This window comes from Cherax quadricarinatus, chromosome 46 (genome assembly GCF_038502225.1).
Source record: "Cherax quadricarinatus isolate ZL_2023a chromosome 46, ASM3850222v1, whole genome shotgun sequence".
NCBI lineage: Eukaryota > Metazoa > Arthropoda > Malacostraca > Decapoda > Parastacidae > Cherax > Cherax quadricarinatus.
The window spans coordinates 17067490-17087058 of NC_091337.1; the positions used below are offsets into that span (position 1 = coordinate 17067490).

The 19569-nt window shown below is 39.8% G+C and overlaps 1 protein-coding gene across 1 annotated transcript in view; it reads right to left on the reverse strand.

The window, feature by feature from the left end:
• The window catches only part of LOC128696716 (C2 domain-containing protein 5-like), a 156553-nt gene that overhangs the window by 32097 nt on the left and 104887 nt on the right, over positions 1-19569 (reverse strand). The window contains 2 exon segments of the mRNA XM_053788089.2: positions 2863-2927; positions 18727-18944. Of these exon segments, the coding sequence (XP_053644064.2) occupies positions 2863-2927; positions 18727-18944 (283 nt within the window).

Below are 19569 nucleotides of genomic sequence, written 5' to 3' on the forward strand. Positions count from 1 at the left end.
CTGAAACGGGACAACCAGATTTAACCAAGCACCCAAATGAACCAAAGATATGAAAGGAAATTTTCTTTTTAACCCTTGCACAGTCCATCCCATAGACCTACTGCTTTGAAGCCAGGGTCCAAGCCATAGATCCATGCCAAAATTCTAGTGGCTTCAAATTTAGCATGAGAAAGGTGGTAGCCCTACATCTAAGAGAATGAGTCTGCTTGGACAGTGTGCGCAGTAAACAAAAAAAAAATCAGGGCACCCGCATTGCACTGTGGGAACTCCATCTCAGTATGCTCTGTTCATCATGCCTTGCGGCAAGGAAGCTCTCACTCCCCAGCAAATTGGGATTCTTCTCTTCCCAAGCTACAGTTGTAACACTGATGGAAGTGGATCTGAAGAGGAATTCTATGGTTTTGAACCATATGGTACAATGGTACCATATGGTACAGGGTACAGGGACCCTAATGGAAGTAAGTCATTCTGTCTGACTTTTTCTGTGTTTATCTTAGGTTCTCCACACATATACTGCTATGTATGATAATCTATTTAACTGTATTTGTGTATACTTGAATAAACTTATGTACTTACTTACAACGCCACATGCGCTCGAGTAAGTTTATTCAGGTATACACATATACAGCTACATAGATCATCATACATAGCAAGATATGTGAAGTCTTTATGGAAGGGGATTCCCCTTCCAAACAATAGTGTACCTTCTCTCTTTCCTCTCCTCCCACCTTCCATCCACCCAGAAGTCATCAATAAGGTAAGTGTAATGTTAATATTATTTTATATATATATGTACTTGATTTCTCATTGTTTTCTGTATTGAAATCTTTATTTAATTTGAAAAAAATATAATTTTTAATATTTTTGGGTGTCTGGAACAGATTAATTGGATTTCCATTATTTCTTATGGGGAAAATGGTTTTGCCATTCATGAATTTCAACTTTCAGCAGACCCTCTGGAACAGAGTAATCATGAAATTTGAGGGTCCACTGTACTCTAGAATGAATAAAATACACCAATAAGTATGTCACGAGTGTTGCTGTGTTGTTGTTGGGCGTATAAGGGCCACTTAGACATAAGCCGTACAAAATGGTGGTGGAGGCGGCATCGGAGGCAGCAGAGACTAGAGACTGCGGTGTTGTCAGTCGCTGTATATCTCCAACAACACTGGAGGAGTTAGGTTCATGCTGTCCTTTTTCTATTGATTAATCGCTTAACTTGCTTGCGACACAGTTAATGCTACACTTTATCGTTGGCTAGCACTATAGGCTTTATCGACTTATGCTGCTTTAGTATCGTACTTATCGCAGAATCACTGAATCACTGAAGAAGGCACATTCTCCCCTCTTTCTTTCTTCTCCACTTTGGTACTCTGCTACGAGTTCTTGAATTCCATAGTTTTTCTTACCTTCTTTACCAAAGGGTTGGCACTAGTACAATATTTTATGATGTTTTCATGTGTTTTATGATTGTTCATGGTTCAATAGGTTAAGGAAGCAGTATTGTATTATATTTCGCTACACTATACTGGAGCACCAAACATTCACGATTTTTCAACATTCACAAGGTTCTTGATTCCCTAACCCTCGTGAATGTTGAGGGAGACCTGTATTGTAAACAAAATAATGATGAAAATATTAGTGCAGTTGTGTTGAATACACTGAATGTACATATATACATTATGCATTATACTCGTCTCACAGGCCACAAACATTACAGGAAAAAACAAAATTAGAAAAGAAAAGAAAAAAAAGGTAACAAAAACAGTAAAACACAAAAATGCGACTTTACGGAAGTTGCCGATGCTGTCACCAACTGGTCCCTGAGGGACAACTTCACGCCTCTATTATATCCTGGAAAGTACTGATTAGATTTTTTTTTTGTTTTATTGTATTACCTACAGAAAAATATCTAATTCTGTAAGAATTTTTTTTTTTTTTTCTTAAATTCTTGGACCCTGGCTGTCACTCTGAGATTTGGCCTCTGGACCGTGAAAGGGTTAAGGGCAGCAATAAAATGGAATACACTAAAGAGGGATTTAACACGGGTAAATTTTTTAATTCAAGTACAACAGAACCCACGGGGCTGAAAAGATACACTGGTTGATTACAAATTGAGGCAAGTCTTACAGATGATGATGCCAGAATATTATCCGTCTGTTCATCATCACTTTCATCAAAAATCAAATTAGTGACACTAATATGACTGAATCCAAGTTGAAACTCTACGTAAACACAATGCCTAAATGAAAAATTTATTATCTATAAAACAATAACTTCAAAATTAATGTCAAAGAACACTGCCTGAATGTGAAGTTAACTTAGTCATGGACAATCAAGAGTACAGTATTGCATTGCTGATAATACAACTTTGGCATGATGTTTCTTGCAACCCCCTTTTCTAGTTTTATGTTATGCCATGCACCTCACTGCCTTTTCTTAAATCACTTGAAACCTTGCATTTTTATTAAACAATTCGGAAAAAGTTTTCTGACAACACACTTGACCAACCTTCTCACCGCTAGTGTCCCATAACAATCATAGAAATCTGTTAATATTTCCACTGAAAGTTGAGCTGGAATAATGCACAGATTCTAATAAAATTCCACAAATAAACAAAGCAATAGTATCGTGAGTAACAACATGCGGAAAGCAGAATTGCAACCAGTGCAGATGACAGTAGCAAGAGGGTTGGTGATGAAGGGTTTCACTAACTACTGTGTCACTGAGCCACTGAGGAAGTTATTATTAAAAAAAAAAACCTTACCAGGGTATTTGCCAGTAACTCATGACAAATACACTAATAGTGAACATAAAGTTATTTGCAGTGACTACATGATCAGTTTACAGAACTTACTGTACCTGTTATAGGAATCCCTGTAGGTGGCTCCAAAGTGGTGAAAAGAACATCTGGCACTTTTCCTTTTCTGGATAATACAACCAAAAATAAGAAACTAATCAGTCACTGGCTTATTATGAACAGATTATGTATTATATACATGTGTACAAGTACATGTGTACTGTACTATACTATATACATGTGTACAAGTACATGAGTACCAATTTATATTTGAAGGGGTAGTGACTTAGCTCTTGGCCCTGCTTTTCAGTGTGTAAGTACAGTAGGGCCCTGCTTTACAGCGTTCCGCTAATACGCACATTTCAAATTATGACCAAAACTTGCCATACAGCTCCCCCCACCTGACTTTCTAATACGGTCACCACGCCCCACCCGGTTTGTTTACATTCTCTGTGAGCTCCGTAAGCACCACATCTCTCCATTCTGTCTGGAAACTCCAAAATTTCAAGTGTTTTTAAAAGTTATTTCATATTTTATATCTTTCTTTCTTCAACACTCCGGCCGTATCCCACCAAGGCGGGGTGGCCCAAAAGGAAAAACGAAAGTTTCTCCTTTTACATTCAGTAATATATACAGGAGAAGGGGGTTACTAGCCCCATGCTCCTGGCACTTTTGTCGCCTCTTACAACAGGCATGGCTTACGGAGGAAGAATTTTGTTCCACTTTCCCATGGAGGTAAGAGGAAATAAACATGAACAAGAACTAGAAAGAAAATAGAAGAAAACCCAGAGGGGTGTGTATATATATGCTTGTACATGTCTGTCTCATAAATATGCAAGATTACAGGCATGTCTTGCTACTTCTACTTACACGTAGGTCACACTACACATACATGTACACGTTTATTTATACACACTCATTTGAGTTTTCTTTGATTTTATCTTAATAGTTCTTGGTCTTATTACTTGTCTTTTTATATCCATGGGGAAGTGGAATAAGAATCTTTCCTCCGTAAGCCATGCGTGTTGTAAAAGTCAACTAAAATGCAGGGAACAATGGGCTAGTAACCCCTTTTCCTGTAAAGATTACTAAAAAGAATAAGAAGAAGAAAATTGTCAAAGTGGGAAGTCTGAATGTGCGTGGATGTTGTGCAAATGATAAGAAAGAGATGATTGTGGATGTTATGAATGAGAAGAAACTGGATGTCCTGGCTTTAAGTGAAACAAAGCTGAAGGGGGTGGGAGAGTTTCAACGGAGAGGAATAAATGGGATTAGGTCAGGGGTTTCAAATAGAGTTAGAGCTAAAGAAGGAGTAGCAATAATGTTGAAGGATAAGCTATGGCAGGAAAAGAGGGACTACAAATGCATTAATTCAAGGATTATGTGGAGTAAAATAAAGATTGGATGTGAAAACTGGGTTATAGTAAGCGTGTATGCACCTGGAGAAGAGAGAAGTGAAGAGGAGAGAGAGAGATTTTGGGAAATGTTGAGTGAATGCGTGAGGAGTTTTGAATCAAGTGTGAGAGTAATGGTGGTGGTTGGGGATTTCAATGCTAAGGTGGGTAAAAATGTTATGGAGGGAGTAGTAGGTAAATTTGGGGAGCAAGGGGTAAATGTAAATGGGGAGCCTTTAACTGAGCTATGTGTACAAAGAAATTTGGTAATAAGTAATACATATTTTATGAAAAAGAGGATAAATAAATATACAAGGTATGATGTAGCACATAATGAAAGTAGTTTGTTAGATTATGTATTGGTGGATAAAAGGTTGATGGGTAGGCTCCAGGATGTACATGTTCATAGAGGGGCAACTGATATATCGGATCATTATTTAGTTGTAGCTACAGTTAGAGTAAGAGGTAGATGGGAAAAGAGGAAGGTGGCAACAACAAGTAAGAGGGATGTGAAAGTGTATAAACTAAGGGAGGAGGAAGTTCGGGTGAGATATAAGCGACTATTGGCAGAAAGGTGGGCTAGTGCAAAGATGAGTAGTGGGGGGTTGAAGAGGGTTGGAATAGTTTTAAAAATGCAGTATTAGAATGTGGGGCAGAAGCTTGTGGTTATAGGAGGGTGGGGGCAGGAGGAAAGAGGAGTGACTGGTGGAATGATGAAGTAAAGGGTGTGATAAAAGAGAAAAAGGTAGCTTATGAGAGGTTTTTACAAAGCAGAAGTGTTATAAGAAGAGCAGAGTATATGGAGAGTAAAAGAAAGGTGAAGAGAGTGGTGAGAGAGTGCAAAAGGAGAGCAGATGATAGAGTGGGAGAGGCACTGTCAAGAAATTTTAATGAAAATAAGAAAAATTTTGGAGTGAGTTAAACAAGTTAAGAAAGCCTAGGGAAAGTATGGATTTGTCAGTTAAAAACAGAGTAGGGGAGTTAGTAGATGGGGAGAGGGAGGTATTAGGTAGATAGCGAGAATATTTTGAGGAACTTTTAAATGTTGAGGAAGAAAGGGAGGCGGTAATTTCATGCACTGGCCAGGGAGGTATACCATCTTTTAGGAGTGAAGAAGAGCAGAATGTAAGTGTGGTGGAGGTACGTGAGGCATTACGTAGAATGAAAGGGGGTAAAGCAGCTGGAACTGATGGGATCATGACAGAAATGTTAAAAGCAGGGGGGGATATAGTGTTGGAGTGGTTGGTACTTTTGTTTAATAAATGTATGAAATAGGGGAAGGTACCTAGGGATTGGCGGAGAGCATGTATAATCCCTTTACATAAAGGGAAAGGGGACAGGAGAGATTGCAAAAATTATAGAGGAATAAGTTTACTGAGTATACCAGGAAAAGTATACGGTAGTTATAATTGAAAGAATTAGAGGTAAGATAGAATGTAGGATTGCGGATGAGCAGGGAGGCTTCAGAGTGGGTAGGGGATGTGTAGATCAAGTGTTTACATTGAAGCATATATGTGAACAGTATTTAGATAAAGGTAGGGAAGTTTTTATTGCATTTATGGATTTAGAAAAGGCATATGATAGAGTGAATAGAGGAGCAATGTGGCAGATGTTGCAAGTATATGGAATAGGTGGTAATTTACTAAATGCTGTTAAGAGTTTTTATGAGGATAGTGAGGCTCAGGTTAGGGTGTGTAGAAGAGAGGGAGAATACTTCCCGGTAAAAGTAGGTCTTAGACAGGGATGTGTAATGTCACCATGGTTGTTTAATATATTTATAGATGGGGTTGTAAAAGAAATAAATGCTAGGGTGTTCAGGAGAGGGGTGGGATTAAATTATGGGGAATCAAATTCAAAATGGGAATTGACACAGTTGCTTTTTGCTGATGATACTGTGCTTATGGGAGATTCTAAAGAAAAATTGCAAAGGTTAGTGGATGAGTTTGGGAATGTGTGTAAAGGTAGAAAGTTGAAAGTGAACACAGAAAAGAGTAAGGTGATGAGGGTATCAAATGATATAGATAAAGAAAAATTGGATATCAAATTGGGGAGGAGGAGTATGGAAGAAGTGAATGTTTTCAGATACTTGGGAGTTGACGTGTCGGCGGATGGATTTATGAAGGATGAGGTTAATCATAGAATTGATGAGGAAAAAAAGGTGAGTGGTGCATTGAGGTATATGTGGAGTCAAAAAATGCTATCTATGGAGGCAAAGAAGGGAATGTATGAAGGTATAGTGGTACCAACACTCTTATATGGATGTGAAGCTTGGGTGGTAAATGCAGCAGCGAGGAGACAGTTGGAGGTAGTGGAGATGTCCTGTCTAAGGGCAATGTGTTGTGTAAATATTATGCAGAAAATTCAGAGTGTGGAAATTAGGAGAAGGTGTGGAGTTAATAAAAGCATTAGTCAGAGGGCAGAAGAGGGGTTGTTGAGGTGGTTTGGTCATTTAGAGAGAATGGATCAAAGTAGAATGACATGGAAAGCATATAAATCTATAAGGGAAGGAAGGAGGGGTAGGGGTCGTCCTCAAAAGGGTTGGAGAGAGGGGGTAAAGGAGGTTTTGTGGGCGAGGGGCTTGGACTTCCAGCAAGCGTGCGTGAGTGTGTTAGATAGGAGTGAATGGAGACGAATGATACTTGGGACCTGACGATCTGTTGGAGTGTGAGCAGGGTAATATTTAGTGAAGGGATTCAGGGAAACCGGTTATTTTCATATAGTCGGACTTGAGTCCTGGAAATGGGAAGTACAATGCCTGCGCTTTAAAGGAGGGGTTTGGGATATTGGCAGTTTGGAGGGATATGTTGTGTATCTTTATATGTATATGCTTCTAATCTGTTGTATTCTGAGCACCTCTGCAAAAACAGTGATAATGTGTGAGTGTGGTGAAAGTGTTGAATGATGATGAAAGCATTTTTTTTTTTGGGGGTTTTCTTTCTTTTTTGGGTCACCCTGCCTCGGTGGGAGACGGCCGACTTGTTGAAAAAAAAAACAAAAAAAAAACATGTATGTGTAGTGTGACCTAAGTTTAAGTAGAAGTAGCAAGACGTACCTGAAATCCTGCATGTGTATGACAGAAGAAAAAAGACACCAGCAATCCAACCATCGTGTAAAACAACTACAGGCTTCTATTTTACACTCACTTGGCAGGACGGTAGTACCTCCCTGGGCGGTTGCTGTCTACTGTGGAGAAATTTTCTCCAGGAGGGGGGTATCAGCCCCCTTCAGCCCCTTTCAGCCCTGAGGTGCCCAGCCCTCTCAGAAGGGGGCAAGCATCTTGTTTACTGCTACAGCAAGTAATTGATCCCAGATGCAGTACGAGTATGCGACGTGAGTGACCAACGCTTCTTGCAGTCCAGTGTTGCAAAGTGTAGTTTAATAAAAGACAGTTCATCTCTTACCTTAGCAGGACAATTAAGGAAAATCCTGCTCCCACTTTATTACCATGGTAAAGATAGTGTACATTGTTGTCTATGCTTAAGACAGCAAGAATTAAACATTCTGCTTTCCTTCATGGAGGAAGTGGCAAGGAAGCAAAAGAACTAGGTCAGCTTTTCCTTTATGTGCTAGGGGTAGTGACGGTGTATGAGGCTGTGGCGTCTTCAGATTACTTTTGACTCTACTGAGAGTCACACTGATGCCAGGATAACCAACAAAGAACACTGATCCGTGCGTTAGTGTGAATGAAGTGTCTCACAAAACACAATAAACACTTACAGAGAAATGTGATCAGCTTCTTTAGTGATAAGATTGTGAACAATAAAGATAAATCTTGTGGAACATAGTGTACCAGTGTGCGTATTCCTAGACTATGGAAGACGTGGACATCCAAGGACACTTCAGCTTCTATCAATTCACCGATACCTGTCGAAGGTGTGAAGAACACCATAGCTCACGCAACAAGAGCAAGGTGGGTTATAGATTTCTTGTTGTACGGGGACGACTGCGCAGTTCTTGAGTCGCAAGGAGTTTGAAATCAACCTATAGTCGGCAGTGAGGTGCGGACTTTTGAGTCCACACAAGTACGTAAGTCAGCCATCAGTGAATGAAATATGCTGACATAACACCCCCTAGGGGTAATTTATTGTTTACATAATATAATCTTTTTCAGCCCATTAAGAAGTGGAAGACAACAATTCAAGACCTCGTCTGCAGGGGCGGTTGTGTAGACGATTTGCTGTCTTTTATCAGCTAAGTATTCACTATATTTTAACTATAAACTTAGCTGGTAAACCATTTCTCAACATCTACCAACCTACTACCTAGAATATTTTATAAATATACTCTGATAATTATACTTATGTACACCTGTACCTAAATAAACTTACACACTGTGCTGGTGTGCAGATACACATTAAAATCAATAAGAGTGTCTTATGTCTCGAGATGCCATATTAGTAATGATAATAATCACCGAGTCTCATTACATGTCATATATTACATTAATATACACATTTTCATTAATCCAAATATGATATTTTTTCAAAATTATATATAATAAATACTATACATAACATATAAAGATGATAAATACGCCCCACAGTAGAATAAACACAAATATGAAATGTGGTAGCCAGACGACTTGTACGAGTGATGCCATATTAGTAATGATAATAATAACACTCAATAATAATCACTGAGTCTCATTAAATGTTGTATATTATGTTAATATACACATTTTATTAATCTATCCATGATTTTTTTTCAAAATTATATAATAAACACGATACATAACATATAAAGATGATAAATACACCCCACAGTAGAATAAATAAACATAAAAGAGAAAATGTTTTACTGGGGGTAACTGTAGAAAATTATTTCTTTCATATGCCTTCACTCAGAGCGTCATTTCTTCTAAAAATGGTGTTAACATGAGAATGGGAGTGTTGCTATTTATTTATTCTACCATATCAACGTAGAGACAACATGTACACAATGTAACTTGTACACAAGCCAGACGTGTTTGCCTGGTTTGTTTACAAAACTTGCGTTCACCTGGTTTGTTTACATAACTCCGCAAGTGTCCTCTCTCATGTACTCATTCTCTCTCCCTCTCATTTACTCATTTTATTTCATTTACTCACCTCTGACTCTACATTAAGACTACAAATATTTTAAGGTAAGTAATGAGTGAACTGTATATGCATTTTATCGCTCTGGGAAGCTTAAATGTCATAGAATATTATGTGTGGGTGGGTTGGCCTGGTATGGTAGCCTGACTGGCTACCATACATACCACACTTGATTTCTTACAATAAATACTACTCATCTCATCCTAGATTAAGACTACAAATAATTTAAGGTACGAAATGAGTGTACTAAATGTGTATTTTACTTTTTAATTTTTTTTAATGCCTAGTTCTATTGCTAACTTAATGAATGTTAGTGTAAACTTGTTATATTTTATTATTATTATTAACATAGTGGCTGATTCCCACCAAGGCAGGGTGGCCCGAAAAAGGAAAACTTTCACCATCATTCACTCCATCACTGTCTTGCCAGAAGGGAGCTTCACACTACAGTTTTTAAACTGCAACATTAACACCCCTCCTTCAGAGTGCAGGCACTGTACTTCCCATCTACGGACTCAAGTCCGGCCTGCCGGTTTCCATGAATCCCTTCATAAATGTTACTTTGCTCACACTCCAACACCACGTCAAGTATTAAAAACCATTTGTCTCCATTCACTCCTATCAAACACGCTCACGCATGCCCACTGGATGTCCAAGCCCCTCGCACACAAAACCTCATTTACCCCCTCCCTCCAACCTTTCCTAGGCCAACCCCTGCCCTGCCTTCCTTCCACTACAGACTGATACACTCTTTGAAGTCATTTTGCTTCACTCCATTCTCTCTACATGTCGGAACCACCTCAACAACCCTTCCTCAGCCCCCTGGACAACAGTTTTGGCAATCCCGCACCTCCTCCTAACTTCCAAACTACGAATTCTCTGCATTATATTCACACCACACATTGCCCTCAGACATGACATCTCCACTGCCTCCAGCCTTCTCTTCGCTGCAACATTCATCACCCATGCTTCACACCCATACAGGAGCGTTAGTAAAACTATACTCTCATCCATTCCCCTCTTTGCCTCCAAGGACAAAGTTCTTTGTCGCCACAGACTCCTAAGTGTACCGCTCACCCTTTTCCCCTCATCAATTCTATGATTCACCTCATCTTTCATAGACCCATCCACTGACACGTCCACTCCCAAATATCTGAATACATTCACCTCCTCAATACCCTCTCTCTCTCTCCAATCTGATATCCAATCTTTCATCACATAATCTTTTTGTTGTCCTCATAACCTTACTCTTTCCTGTATTCACTTTCAATTTTCTTCTTTTACATACCTTACCAAATTCATCCACCAACCTCTGCAACTTCTCTTCAGAATCACCCAAGAGCACAGTGTCATCAGCAAAGAGCAACTGTGACAACTCCCACTTTATGTGTGATTCTTTATCTTTTAACTCCACACCTCTTGTCAAGACCCTCACATTTACCTCTCTTACAACCCCATCTATAAATATATTGAACAACCACAATGACATCACACATCCTTGTCTATCTAGTATTTATATGCATTTGTAAGTGGAAAAGATTGGATATCAGATTGGAGGGAGAGAGTATGGAGGAGGTGAATGTATTCAGATATTTGGGAGTGGACGTGTCAGCGGATGGGTCTATGAAAGATGAGGTGAATCAGAGAATTGATGAGGGGAAAAGGGTGAGGGTGCACTTAGGAGTCTCTGGAGACAAAGAACTTTGTCCTTAGAGGCAAAGAGGGGAATGTATGAGAGCATAGTTTTACCAACGTTCTTATATGGGTGTGAAGCATGGGTGATGAATGTTGCAGCGAGGAGAAGGCTGGAGGCAGTGGTGATGTCATGTCTGAGGGCAATGTGTGGTGTGAATATAATGCAGAGAATTCGTAGTTTGGAAGTTAGGAGGAGGTGCGGGATTGCCAAAACTGTTGTCCAGAGGGCTGATGAAGGGTTGTTGAGGTGGTTCGGACATGTAGAGAGAATGGAGCGAAACAGAATGACTTCAAGAGTGTATCAGTCTGTAGTGGAAGGAAGGCGGGGTAGGGGTCGGCCTCGAAAAGGTTGGAGGGAGGGGGTAAAGGAGTTTTTGTGTGCGAGGGGCTTGGACTTCCAGCGGGCATGCGTGAGCGTGTTTGATAGGAGTGAATGGAGACAAATGGTTTTTAATACTTGACGTGCTGTTGGAGTGTGAGCAAAGTAACATTTATAAAGGGATTCAGGGAAACCGGCAGGCCGGACTTGAGTCCTGGAGATGGGAAGTACAGTGCCTGCACTCTGAAGGAGGGGTGTTAATGTTGCAGTTTAAAAACTGTAGTGTAAAGCACCCTTCTGGCAAGACAGTGATGGAGTGAATGATGGTGAAAGTTTTTCTTTTTCGGGCCACCCTGCCTTGGTGGGAATCGGCCAGTGTGATAACAAAAAAAAAATAAGTGGAAAAAAGGTGTTCCACTTTACAGTGATTTCCGCTTTCCGGCAGTAGACTGGAACCTAACCTGCAGTATAAGTGGGGCACTACTGTACTATTTATTTTTCAACTTGTTTCCCACCAAGGCAGAGACCCAAAGAAGAAAACACATTCAGCATCATTTGCTCAATTGCCACAAGTGTGCTGACATCACAGTCAGATTACCCTCTGACTGCAACATCCCCCACCCCTTCAGAGTACAGGCACTGCCCTTCTTACCTCTAAGACTCAAGTCTAGCCTGTCAGTTTCCCTGAATCCTTTCAAAAAACATTACCCTGCTCACACTCCAACAGCACATCCCTTAAAAACCCAATTGTCTCCATGCATGTATTATATATACAAGTATATACATGAGAGTATAATATTACTTTATGAAAGAGGAGTGAGAATTTTATGCAATTCAGTAGCTCTAATTATAATTCAGTATATTCAAAGTTATAATAGTTCTATTAAACAACTGTCAAAGTGGGAAGTTTGAATGTGCGTGGATGTTGTACAAATGATAAGAAAGAGACAATTGTGGCTGCTATGAATGAGAAGAAGCTGGATGTCTTGGCTTTAAGTGAAACAAAGCTGTAGGGGGTGGGAGAGTTTCAGTGGAGAGGAATAAATGGGATTAGGTCAGGGGTTTCAAATAGAGATAGAGCTAAAGAAGGAGTAGCAATAATGTTGAAGGATAAGTTACAGCAGGAAAAGAGGGACTATAAATGTATTAATTCAAGAATTATGTGGAGTAAAATAAAGGTTGGATGTGAAAAGTGGGTTATAGTAAGCATATATATATGCACCTGGAAAAGAGAGAAGTGTAGAGGAGAGAAAGAGATTTTGGGAAATGTTGAGTGAATGCATGGGGAGTTTTGAACCAAGTGTGAGAGTAATGGTGGATGGGGATTTCAATGCTAAAGCAGGCAAAAATGTTTTGGAGGGATTAGTAAGTAAATTTGGGGTGCCAAGGGTAAATGAAAATGGGAACCCTTTAGTTGAGCTATGTGTAGAAAGAGGTTTGATAATAAGTAATACATTTTATGAAGAAGAGGATAAATAAATATACAAGGTATGATATAGCACGTAATGAAAGTAGTTTGTTAGATTATGTATTGGTGGATAAAAGGTTGATGGGTAGGCTCCAGGATGTACACGTTTATAGAGGGGCAACTGATATATCAGATCCTTATTTAGTTGTTGCTACAGTTAGAGTAAGAGGTAGATGGGAAAAAGAGGAAAATGGCAACAAGTAAGAGGGAGGTGAAAGTGTATAAACTAAGAGAGGAGGAAGTTCGGGTGAGATATAAGCAACTATTGGCGGAAAGGTGGGCTGGTGCAAGTATGAGTAGTGGGGGAGGGGGGTTGAAGAGGGTTGGAATAGTTTTAAAAATGTAGCATTAGAATGTGGGGGCAGAAGTTTGTGGTTACAGGAGGGTGGGTGCAGGAGGAAAGAGGAGTGATTGGTGGAATGATGAAGTGAAGGGTGTGATAAAAGAAAAAAAGTTAGCTTATGAGAGGTAGAGTAGAGTATATGGAGAGTAAAAGAAAGGTGAAGGGAGTGGTGAGGGAGTGCAAAAGGAGAGCAGATGATAGAGTGGGAGAGGCACTGTCAAGAAATTTTAATGAAAATAAGAAAAAATTTAGGAGTTAAACAAGTTAAGAAAGCCTAGAGAACGAATGGATTTGTCAGTTAAAAACAGAGTAGGGGAGTTAGTAGATGGGGAGATGGAGGTTTTGGGTAGATGGCGAGAATATTTTGAGGAACTTTTAAATGTCGACGAAGAAAGGGAAACGGTAATTTCATGCACTGGCCAGGGAGGTATACCATCTTTTAGGAGTGAAGAACAGGATGTGAGTGTGGGGGAGGTGCGTGAGGCATTATGTAGAATGAAAGGGGATAAAGCAGCTGGAACTGACGGGATCATGACAGAAATGTTAAAAGCAGGGGGGATATAGTGTTGGAGTGGTTGGTATTTTGTTTAATAAATGCATGAAAGAGGGGAAGGTACCTAGGGATTGGCAGAGAGCATGTATAGTCCCTTTATATAAAGGGAAGGGGGACAAAAGAGATTGTAAAAATTATAGAGGAATAAGTTTACTGAGTATATCAGGAAAAGTGTATGGTAGGGTTATAATTGAAAGAATTAGAGGTAAGACAGAATGTAGGAGTGCGGATGAGCAAGGAGGTTTCAGAGTGGGTAGGGGATGTGTAGATCAAGTGTTTACATTGAAGCATATATGTGAACAGTATGTAGATAAAGGTAGGAAAGTTTTTATTGCATTTATGGATTTAGAAAAGGCATATAACAGAGTAAGAGGCTAGTAACCCCTTCTCCTGTATAAATTACTAAATTTGAAAAGAGAAACTTTTCTTTTTCTTTTTGGGCCACCCTGCCTTGGTGGGATACGGCTGGTTTGTTGAAAGAAGAAAGAAAGATATAACAGAGTGGATAGGGGAGCAATGTGGCAGATGTTGCAAGTATATGGAATAGGTGGTAAGTTACTAAATGCTGTCAATACTTTTTATGAGGATAGTGAGGCTCAGGTTAGGGTGTGTAGATGAGAGGGAGACTACTTCCCAGTAAAAGAAAAGTCTTAGACAGGGATGTGTAATGTCACCATGGTTGTTTAATATATATATATATATATAATATATAATATATATATATATATATATATATATATATATATATATATATATATAGCGGATGGGTCTATGAAAGATGAGGTGAATCATAGAATTGATGAGGGAAAAAGAGTGAGTGGTGCACTTAGGAGTCTGTGGAGACAAAGAACTTTGTCCTTGGAGGCAAAGAGGGGAATGTATGAGAGTATAGTTTTACCAACGCTCTTATATGGGTGTGAAGCGTGGGTGATGAATGTTGCAGCGAGGAGAAGGCTGGAGGCAGTGGAGATGTCATGTCTGAGGGCAATGTGTGGTGTGAATATAATGCAGAGAATTCGTAGTTTGGAAGTTAGGAGGAGGTGCGGGATTACCAAAACTGTTGTCCAGAGGGCTGAGGAAGGGTTGTTGAGGTGGTTCGGACATGTAGAGAGAATGGAGCGAAACAGAATGACTTCAAGAGTGTATCAGTCTGTAGTGGAAGGAAGGCGGGGTAGGGGTCGGCCTAGGAAGGGTTGGAGGGAGGGGGTAAAGGAGGTTTTGTGTGCGAGGGGCTTGGACTTCCAGCAGGCGTGCGTGAGCGTGTTTGATAGGAGTGAATGGAGACAAATGGTTTTTAATACTTGACGTGCTGTTGGAGTGTGAGCAAAGTAACATTTATGAAGGGATTCAGGGAAACCGGCAGGCCGGACTTGAGTCCTGGAGATGGGAAGTACAGTGCCTGCACTCTGAAGGAGGGGTGTTAATGTTGCAGTTTAAAAACTGTAGTGTAAAGCACCCTTCTGGCAAGACAGTGATGGAGTGAATGATGGTGAAAGTTTTTCTTTTTCGGGCCACCCTGCCTTGGTGGGAATCGGCCGGTGTGATAATAAAAAAATAAAATAAAATATATATATATATATATATATATATATATATATATATAGATGGGGTTGTAAAAGAAGTAAATGCTAGGGTGCTCAGGAGAGGGGTAGGATTAAATTATGGGGAATCAAATACAAAATGGGAATTGACACAGTTGCTTTTTGCTGATGATACTGTGCTTATAGGAGATTCTAAAGAAAAATTGCAAAGGTTAGTGGATGAGTTTAGGAGTGTGTGTAAAGGTAGTAAGTTGAAAATGAACATAGAAAAGAGTAAGGTGATGAGGGTACCAAATAATTTAGATAAAGAAAAAGTGGATATCAAATTGGGGAGGAGGAGTATGGAAGAAGTGAATGTTTTCAGATACAGTGAAACCTGAAAAATCGAACGTATCACATATCGAACGTTTTGAAAATAGGACCATTTTCTCGGACAAACTGTGTCCCTATTATCGAACACGCCCCTATTTTCAGACCACCGGGTACGGGACCTGTCTGCCGCCCACTCTGTCCGCGTCCCCATGCAGGCGCCGTGAGCAGTCTAGCTTTGTTTATGCTTGAGTGAACACTAACCTTCGCACTCATTCACGCATTTTACGATTATTTCGTTGTGTTTAGTGCTTGTGGGACTGTGAAATAAGCTGCCATGGGCCCAAAGAAACTTGCTAGTGGTACCCCTGTGGTAAAGAAAGTGAGAAACACCATAGATTTGAAGAAGGAAATAATACAGAAGTACGAGAGTGGTGTGAGACTTGTTGAGCTTGCCAGGATGTATGAGAAAAACAAGTCGACCATCGGTTCTATCCTGTCAAGGAAAGAACAAATCAAGGAAGCTGATGTTGCGAAAGGTGTTAATATAGGGAGTGGATGAGGTGCCTTCTTCAAAGATTAAGGAGATTTGTGCCAAGTGGTATGATGTCCAAATGTTTGTGCAGAAGTACCACCCTGAGCAAGCTGAAACAAGCCATCTTTGCAACAAGTTCAGTGGCATAACCACGTCCCATTTTAGGGAAATGTTAAAGAGGCACCAGAAACAGAGGACTGTGGACAGTTATTTTGTGAGACAGGGGTCCAGTGACTCTCAAGCTGGTCCTAGTGGCATTAAAAGACAGAGAAGGGAACTAACCCCAGAGAGGGCTTTACCTGAAGTCTTCATGGAGGGGGATTCTCCTTCCAAACACTATTTTCCAGATGCCATCACCAATCTTCAATAAAGGTAAGTAAAAATGTTATTTTATATGTATTACTATACATAATTAAAACTATAGTATTTGTTGTATGTAAAACTGTAATTAATCTCTATAAAATGTATTTTTTGTGTGAATATTTTTGGGTTTCTGGAACGGATTAATTGTATTTCCATTATTTCTTATGGGAAATATTGCTTCGAATTTCAGACTTTTCGAATTTAGAACTAGCTCCTGGAATGGATTAAGTTCAATTTTTGAGGTTCCACTGTACTTGGGAGTTGACGTGTCAGCAGATGGATTTATGAAGGATGAGGTTAATCATAGAATTGATGAGGGAAAAGAGGTGAGTGGTGCGTTGAGGTATACGTGGAGACAAAAAACGTTATCTATGGAGGCAAAGAAGGGAATGTATGAAAATATAGTAGTACCAACACTCTTATATGGGTGTGAAGCTTGGGTTGTGAATGCAGCAGCGAGGAGGCGGTTGGAGGCGGTGGAGATGTCCTGTCTAAGGGCAATGTGTGTTGCAAATATTATGCAGAAAATTTAGAGTGTGGAAATTAGGAGAAGGTGTGGAGTTAATAAAAGTATTAATCAGAGGGCTGAAGAGGGGTTGTTGAGGTGGTTTGGTCATTTAGAGAGAATGGATCAAAGTAGAATGACATGGAGAGCATATAAATCTGTAGGAGAAGGAAGGTGGGGTAGGGGTCGTCCTCGAAAAGGTTGGAAGGAAGGGGTAAGGGAGGTTTGTGGGCGAGGGGCTTGGACTTCCAGCAGGCATGCATGAGCGTGTTCGATAGGAGTGAATGGAGACGAATGGTATTTGGGACCTGACGATCTGTTGGAGTGTGAGCAGGGTAATATTTAGTGAAGGGATTCAGGGAAGCTGGTTACATATTTTTATATAGCTGGACTTGAGTTCTGGAAATGGGAAGTACAATGCCTGCACTCTAAAGGAGGGGTTTTGGGATACAGTGGAGCCCCGGTATTCGATGGCATCGGTATTCAATAAATCCGGTATTCGATGCATTATATCGCAAAAAATTTTCCTCGGTATTCGATTGAAAACCTGGTATTCAATACGATTCGTACAAGACCTGTCCACATGTGGCCTGAGCTGCCCCTTGTGTGCCAGTGTTTACAAGCCAGCCAGTGTGCGCGCATCTAAGGATACATTCGGTACATTCCATATTATCCATATTATCACTGTGTTTGGTGCTTGTTTCTGCAAAATAAGTCACCATGGGCCCCAAGAAAGCTTCTAGTGCCAACCCTGTGGTAAAAAGGGTGAGAATTAGTATGGAAATTAAGAAAGATTTTGAAGGGTTTGGGAGAAACCCTGAGAAGCCTATACCAGTTGTGGAATACATTGTGCCTACTTCAAAAATTAAGGAAATGTGTGCACAGTGGGTTGAAGTGCAAATCTTTATGGATGAAAATCACCCTAACACAGCTATTACAATGACAATGTTGTGGCCCATTTTAGACAAATCGTAAAGGAACGGGAGGTACAGAGCTCTATGGACAGATTTGTTGTGCGACAGAGGTCCAGCAACTCTCAAGCTGGTCCTAGTGGCATTAAAAGAAGAAGGGAAGTAACCCTGGAAAAGGACTTGCTACCTCAAGTCCTAATGGAAGGGGATTCCCCTTCTAAACACTAACACCTCTCCCCTCTTTCCATCCCATCAATCATCACCAGATCTTTATTAAAGGTAAGTGTCAATTATTTTATTGTTATTGTAATTGTTCTATTGCATTAAACTTTATATTTCATGTAGCAAAATTTTTTTTTTCATACTTTTGGGTGTCTTGCACGGATTATTTTGATTTTCATTATTTCTTATGAGGAAAATTGATTCGGTTTTCGATATTATCGCTATTCGATGAGCTCTCAGGAACGGATTAATATCGAATACCGGGGGTCCACTGTATTAGCAGTTTGGAGGGATATGTTGTGTATCTTTTTATGTATATGCTTCTAAACTGTTGTGTTCTGAGCACCTCTGCAAAAACAGTGATTATGTGTGAGTGAGGTGAAAGTGTTGAATGATGATGAAAGTATTTTCTTTTTTGGGATTTTCTTTCTTTTTGGTTCACCCTGCCTCGGTGGGAGACGGCCGACTTGTTAAAAAAAAAAAAAATTCCAGTGATACCTAATAGTTTAACTATTATGCTTTTAAGCAAAATACTGTATAATTTAAAACAATTAGAAAGTTTTACAAAAATTGTATGCCTGTGAGTGGAGTCATCTTGGTATAAAACACAATATAGGAATTGGAAGACATAATATCAAAAATATGCAATAAAAAATTAAGAAACCTTCACAAAATTAAAAATGAAGTGCTCACCTGCAAATCGAACATTTGGAAATTTTGACACGGAATGGTAGTGAAGTTTCAGAGTAAGGTACATGGCACATAGCACAAAGAGATGGTGATATGGGAACTGGATGGCTTGAAGATCCACTTGATAAAGAGGGAGGAAGAGGAGGAGGCTGAGGTGGGACACTCCCACCCTTGCCAGTAAATCCCTCTTCAATACAAGGTTGACTACGACTCATGCAAGCCTAAATAAAATAACAATTATTAGTACTGAAAACTATATGCCCATGCAGAACATAAATACTCAAAATAACAAATGATTTCAGTATAGTTCTACATTAATTCACCTGAGATTACAAAGGATATTTTTTTATGTACAGTATAGTTAAGCCTTGACACCTGTAATTTAGCTTCGGTGTAGCTATGCTAACTTATGGACATACTGTATGGTCCAGGATGTTACTCAGAGAAAGTGCACAAGACAATTGAAATGCAAGTTTCATGTAATCATTACACTTTTTTTTTTAACACGTCTGCCATTTCCCACCAAGGCAGGATGACCCAAAAAGAAAGAAAAACCCAAAAAGAAAGAAAAAACATTCAACACTTTCACCATCACTTATACATAATCATTGTCTTTGCAGAGGCACTCAGATATGACAGTTTAGAAGTTCCTCCAAACTGCCAATATTACAAACTCCTCCTTTAAAGTGCAGGCATTGTACGTACTTCCAATTTCCAGTACTCAAGTCCGGCTAACCGGATTCCTTGAATCCCTTCACTAAATATTACCCTGCTCACACTCCAACAGCTCGTCAGGTCCCAAAAACCTATTCGTCTCCATTCACTCTTATCTAACATGATCAGGCA